The following is a 7,299-nucleotide window of genomic DNA, read 5'->3' on the forward strand; positions in this document are numbered from 1 at the left end:
ACTATGACGTTCTTGAAGAACGAAAATCTCCTGTATAAAAATCATAATGGGTTCCGCAAATAGAAATCTGACACAAAAACAGCTCGCTTTGTTCGTCAATGAGATCTGTAAATAGAGGTTTTCGGTCAGATTCCATTTTTTTTTTTTTTTTTTTTTTTTTTTTTAGTAAGGCATTCTGTACAGTTCCACACTGTCTTTCAGTGAACAAAATACTGGCTTATCGAGTATCGAGTATTGGATGAACTACATCCTTGCAAAGGGAACTCAACATGTCCTTTGTACTGCAGCAAAATGGGAAATGTAAAGGTAATTTTAGGAGTCCCCTGAGGGAGTTTTATAGGGGCACTTCTGTTTGCAGTTATGTTGGTGATTTAGTGGATAACGTTGGAAACTCCGTGATGCTAGTCGAGGACGATGCTGTCTCAGCAGGACGTCTGCTACGCCAGAAGGCTGTAGCGAAATGCAGGGAGCCTGCAGAATGCCGATGATTGATGCAGGGACTGGCACTTCGCATGAAACGTAAATAAATGTAGCGAATTGTGCATAAATAGAAGAAGTCCATTATTGTTCGATTACACTGTTTGGGTCAAAGCAGTAAACAATAGCTACAGTAAAATACCTAGGAGTAAACATCCGGATCGACTTAAAGTGAAATGATGACACGAAACAAATAATGGGAAAATCAGTTGTCCGAAGGTGATTCATTGACATTACTTCAAGCAAGTGTAATACTACCTCTATGACCTTTGTGTAATAATTTATTACGTCAATATATCTTAGATAGATAAAAAAATTTCACACTACCGGTTTCGGAAAGTAGTTTTCATCTTCGGATGTTCTTGAGCCACAAAAAGCTTCGTACAGAGTAACAAATAGGTAGGCGCTTTGAACGTCATTAGGTCATTTAAGACTGCAATGAATGTATATTAACGTACTGCGTTGTAATATATAGATATAGAAGAGTGAGGGATGGGGCGGGGATGTACGAAGGTTAGGCGGGAAGAAACATATTCGAAGTGGGAGAACAACAGCGCTCTATGCAAACAGTTATATTTTCTATGGTCAATCAAGTGAAAATGGTATTTATAAAAAAACAGCGCCAAGAACTCAGATTAAAGTTAAAATGCAATATTTTTTAAACAAAATGTTTATAGGTAAAATGACAATAAAAATACATGCAAACGTTGACTATCATATCTTAAACATACAAATGAATAGAGATTGCACTTCTAATTTAGCGATTAAGGCTAAGTTTCTAAAATGTGGGCTCATAAAAACGTCTGTGTATAACCAAATGATTAACAGAACCATGATGAAGCACATTTTATAAAAATATTTACCATCAACGAAGAAAATAATGGAGTAAATATCATTACAATAAAAAATGCAAACGTCCTGGTAACCATGTAGCTAAATATATGTAAATGTTCTTATGAGTGCAAATTTTAGAAATTTGGCTTTAATTGCTAAATTAGGCGCGCAAAGTATATACATTTGTATGATTTTATATCACAGTCGTTGACGTTTGCATGTGTTTTAATTTTTCATTTTACGCTTAAATATTTTTAAAACATTATCTTATAACCTTAATTTGCGTTCTTGGAATTATTTCTTTAAATACCAGTTTCAGTTAATTGACCGCAGAAAACATAATTGGTTGCTGAGTGGGCTATTGTTCTCCCACTTCGAATATGTTTTTTCTATCTGCCCCACAACCCCCCCCCCCCTCACTCCCCTCTCTCTTCCGTACCCATATATTACAATGCAGGTCGTTATTGTAACTTCCGTCTTTCAACACGTGACAATAGTACATTCGTTGAAAAGATAAACGAATTTCTGATGTTCAAAACACCTATTTCTTTGTCTTGTGGATTAAGCGCATCTGAATAAAGTAGGTTTACTGTTAGAATTTTGAAATCTTAAGTTCCAAGAAGAGTCGGGCAACGTATTATTTCCTTCCCCCAGATACATCTCGAGAAATCAGGTTACGTTCCATTCAGAAGGCTGTTGCACGCAGCGACTGTTATATTGACTTGTAAATAATAGATTTCAGCTATCAGTCGTCCTTTTTAAGTTTTATTGGCAGAGCTAGATTTTCAGCTATTTTCTAGCTGAAATCTAGATCTGCCAATAAAATTAAAAAAGGATGACTGATAGCTCAAATCTATTATTTACATCTCGAGAAATGATCACGCCGAGAATATTGGAGAAATTAGATGCCATACGGAGCTTTACCAACACTCGCCATTCGTAAATGGAACAGGGAAGGTGCCAGTAGGCAGTGGTACCAGAAGTACCCTCCGCCGTGCATCGTAAGGTGGCTTGCAGAGTGTAGACGTGGATGTGGATGTATGTTTTGTTACTGAATTACACCCTTATGTAAGGCGAAATTGACTACTAGATGTCACCAGAAGCGGGCCCGCCAGTATAAGAGTAGGTGTGGAGTATTTTGTTGTCAGTAGAGAAGCAGTAACGACAGAACTGGTCGGTCAGGAGTTCTCAGTGACTTTGAACGTGGACCAGTCACTGTTTGTCACCTGAGTAATATACCTGTCAAGCACATCTAACACACCCATAATTGCCTAAGTCGACTGTCAGTGGTGTCCTTGTGAAGTGAAAAGATGAAGGAACAACCACAGCTAAACCAAGACAGCACAGACCTCATGTACTGACGAAGAGGTGCCATCGAAAAATGCAGGGCATGGTTGTAAAAAATTGGATGCAATTAGGAGAAGGAATCACTCGTGAGAATGCTATCAGCAGTCCAGTTAGCACAATGACTGTGCATAGGGAGTTAAAAAAGAATGGGTTACAGCGGTCGAGAGGCTCCTATAAGCCACCCATTTCTCTAGTCACTCCTGAGTGACGCTTGAGGTGATGTAAACAGCGACGCCACTGGACAATGAATGACTAGAAACGAATGATTTGAAATGATGAATCATGCTGTACCCTGTGACAATCCGATGGAAAGATTTGGGTTTGGCGAATGCCTGGAGAATGTCACTTGCCATCATGTGCAGTAGCAACAGCAAAGTACAGAGGAGGTGTTGTTGCTGTATATGGATATTTTTCAGTTGTTGAGGTATGGACCCCTTACAGAGCTTAAGAGAAAGTTAAATGCCGAAGGTTATGAACACATTTTCCATCACTGTGTACTGCTTACAGTAGAGGAACAGTTCTGGGACGATAACTGTTTCAGCATCTGTGGGGCAATGGTTTGTGGATAGTTACTTTCCTGAAATAGATTGGTCTGCCCAGCGTTCCGACCTGAGCCCAGTGCAACACCTTTGGGATAGGACAGAAAGTCGATTTCGCCTGAGGCCCCAGTCTCCAGCGTCACAACCTTCTCTGGTTTCGGATTCTGAGGAAAAATGAGCTGCCATTCCTCCACAGACATTCAGACACATCATTGAAAGTGTCCCGTCATAAAGCCAAACCATGGACATACTCCATATGAATATCCATCAGTAGGTGTCTGGATACTTTTGATCGTATAGCATAGATCTATATTTTGTTATTGGATATATCTCACATTTAAAGGCAAATAATTGACACGATAAATACATATCTGACTGCACTGAGACCTTGTTTACCGATAACCAATAACTCGTTTGTTTCAGATTTTGTACCCCGAGGTGAAATCCGCCCAACACACGGCCTCGACATTGGAAGAGCGTTATGGGGAGGCTCTGAAGAGTTATTCCAGTCCCGGAGTGTGGTCTGACTACGAAGAAGCACGCAAAGTCCTCTCAGCCATTCACCTAATGTCGCGGAGATAAGGCTACTTGTACTTATACCAGAAATAACAATAAAGTAATTTAATAAAGCACGTGTGCTTGACTTCTACTGTTTCCTGTGTACTTCATGACCATAACCATTACGTAATGATTGAATGCAGCGTGTGGTATTGGAACGTAAGGAAGGATGATGAGGCATCGAAAAGTCCCATGAATATCATAGAAGAAAGAGGAAATAGGATGCAAAAGAAATACCTTTATTCAACTTCAAGGTAATCTCTACTACTTATTGTAAACTGATGGTAACTTTTATACAACCGCTTGAAACTACAAGCGAAACATTTTGGAATTGATCGAAGCTTTAATGTTAGCATGGTTTGGATTTTCTTCGAAAAGTTATGCAGACAGATGTACAACGCGACTGTGACGGTTGCCTAACGTACAAGGGGCTGACAGGTGTTGCAAAGTACTTATACGAATTAGTTACAGAAGAAGGGAAACATTGTTAGACTTGCTTTAGAAAGACAGACTAAAAAGACAAAACTACATTTATAGTTTTGTGGAGTAAGAGAAAGCTTTTGATAATATTAAGTGAAATACGCTCTCTGAAATTCTAGATCTAGGTTTAATAAGATAAGGGAAGTGAAAAGTTTTCATCGACTTGTTCAGAAACCAGACTGCGGTTATAAGTTCTTGAAGGACATGAAGGGAAAGCAACAGTTGAGAAGGGAGTGAGAGAAGGTAGTAGCCTATCTGTACACTGAACAAGCAATAAAGGCAAAAAAAGATAAATTTGTAGAGGAAATTAAAATTTAGTGAGAAGAAATAAAAAAATGTTTTGAGATCGATCTATGATGTAGTAGTTCCGTCAGATACTCCAAAGGACTTGGAAAATCAACTGAACAGTGTAGACCATTTTTTTCGAGAAGCAGTTATAAGATTAACAACAAAAGTAAAAAAAGAACGGTAACGAAATATAGTCAAAATGAATCAGGCAATGTTGACGAAATTTGAGTAGGACTCTAAAATAGCGGCTGATTTCTGCTTTTTGGAGAGCAAACTAGCTGATGTGGCCGTAGCAGAGAGAGCATTAAATGTACCCTGGAAATAATAAAAAAGCTTTTATGAAGGAGAGAAATATATTAACATCGAGTATATGTTTAATGTTAGGAAGTCTTTTCTGTGGACTTGGATGATTAACACCTCTGACAAGAAGAGAACAGAAGCTTTTTAAATGAGGTCTATAGAAGAACATTGGAGAAAAGAAATTTATGCCACACGTTGACTAAAAAAAGGGACCGGTTGATAGGACATATAGTGAGATATTAAGGATTAGTCAGCTTGATAATGGAGGAAAGTAGGCGGGGATTGGGGTAGGGGGAACATTTCAGGGGGCGACAAAGACTTGACTGCAGTAAGCAGGCTCAAGTGAAAGTAGGTTATGGTAGTTATACGGAGCTGACGGGATAATTTGCGTGGAGAGCTACATCAAACCAGTGTTCAGTCTGACGACAAGAAGTACACTCCAGCATGAAATATGACATAAATATTCTTCTTACTAATTTCCTTTTTCTCCATTATCAATCCATTTTAAACAGCATCTGTCACACTTACGGGAGCAACTCTCTGGTAAGATTGGAACTATTGTGACATTACATGTATGTAGGCGAGTTATTCGGCTATTCGAGTTGTTGGCTAAGCGCCTACCGGCGGGCCAAAGGCGTGGCGTCTCCAACCCAGCCGAGCGCCAGATGCAGGTCAGTCCATGTACAAAGGCGGTCAGCTTGTAGCCGGAAGTGGGTAAATCCCAGAGCAGAAAATTTGCACGGCGGTTGCTCTTATGGCCTCTGTGCAGTAGACGGCCCAAAAACAGCGGAGTTTAAGATAGTCTGACATATAACTACTTAAAGCTGTCAGAAATTCAATAATAAATCACAGTTTCATAATAAAGAAAATCTGAATAGATTTGCAATCTCAGAAAATTGAGCCATATTAATGAGACAATAATATTTTCATTATCTTAAAACTACAAAAGTTAATATATTACAGCGACTGAATATTTTCACAGTGAACGTTAGAATTAAAAACTCTAAAATGCCTTATATGATTTCAACAAACAATATCTCAGATGATAGCACTGCACTATAGCTACCACCCCTGAAAACTACTCATTTGTATCTAAGTTATTTGTTGATTTGTTACGTATTTATATCTTTTTCATTATGCAAATTTTTGTCATAACTTCGTATCTTTCACAATAACACAACAGTTAAATGCAGCATGAATGCCTCGTATCTTGACATACTAGTGTAATTATTTAATAAATAATTAACTGCTTTGCCAGAAACTTTGTTTAAATATGATTACAAGCGATATTAAAAGCTATTGCAATTTAAAAGTGTTATCTGACACCACTTTGAAAAGAGTGCCAAAAGACGCTTCTCTCGAGTGGATATAAGAAATTCTTTAAACAATATTTCATGCTGATATCGATGAGAAAATGTAGCACGTCTTTGGCCAATACTGTCTTCCTTCAGTGTTGCGGTTCGATGCATGGTGTGTGGTAAGAACTCTTGATATACAAAGTATGTAATATGCATATCTAAGGAAACCTACACTCATGGTTCAAATGATTCAAATGGCTCTGAGCACTATGGGACTTAACATCTGAGGTCATCAGTTCCCTGGAACTTAGAACTACTTAAACCGAACTAACCTAAGGACATCACGCACATCCATGCCCAAGCCAGGATTCGAACCTGCGACAGTAGCAGTCGCGCGGTTCCGGACTGAAGCGCCTAGAACCGTTCGGCCACCGCGGCCGGCACCTACACTCATACTCAAAAATTAAGGATAATGCTGATACATGGTGAAACAACGCTCTGGTGGGCGGTTTGCGGGTTTAAATCACCTCGGGGTATGACGATGCGGTGCATTTGACCTGTGGTCGTCGCACGGTGGCGCTGGCAGCAGTCCACATACGCATTCCAGTAGACAGGAAACGTGTCCAGGCGCTACAGTACGGGGCGTCCACAGTGTACAACACCACCAGAAGACCGATATCTCACCATCAGTGCCCGCAGACGGCCACGGAGTGCTGCAGGTAGCCTTGCTCGGGACCTTACTGCAGCCACTGGAACAGTTGTCTCCAGTCACACAGTCTACAGACGACTGAACAGACATGGTTTATTCGCCTGGAGACCTGCAAGGTGCATTCCACTAACCCCTGGTCAAGGTTATGTTCACAGACGAGTCCGGTATAGTCTGAACAGTGATTCTGGCCGGGTTTTCATCTGGCGTGAACCAGGAACTAGATACTAACCCTTTAATGTCCTTGAAAGGGACCAGTATGGAGGTCGTGGTTTGATGGTGTGGGGTGGGGTTATGATTGGTGCACCTACACCCCTGCATGTCTTTGAAAGAGGAACTATAACAGGTCAGGTGTATCGGGACATCATTTTGCACCAGTATGTCCGCCTTTTCAGGGGTGCAGTGGGTCCCACCTTCCTACTGATGGATGATAACGCACGGCCCAACCGAGCTGCCATCGTGGAGGAGTACC

At 40.2% G+C, this 7,299-nt stretch overlaps 1 protein-coding gene across 1 annotated transcript in view; it reads left to right on the forward strand.

Moving 5' to 3' along the window:
- LOC126198982 (uncharacterized) overlaps positions 1–3,829 on the forward strand; it is a 47,518-nt gene extending 43,689 nt beyond the window's left edge. Inside the window, exon 4 of the mRNA XM_049935648.1 lies at positions 3,621–3,829. Within this exon, the coding sequence (XP_049791605.1) occupies positions 3,621–3,779 (159 nt within the window). The 3' untranslated portion in view covers positions 3,780–3,829. The remainder of the gene's footprint in view (positions 1–3,620) is intronic.
- The last annotated feature ends 3,470 nt before the right edge of the window (positions 3,830–7,299 follow it).

Source organism: Schistocerca nitens, chromosome 8, assembly GCF_023898315.1.
Source record: "Schistocerca nitens isolate TAMUIC-IGC-003100 chromosome 8, iqSchNite1.1, whole genome shotgun sequence".
Classification (NCBI taxonomy): Eukaryota; Metazoa; Arthropoda; class Insecta; order Orthoptera; family Acrididae; genus Schistocerca; species Schistocerca nitens.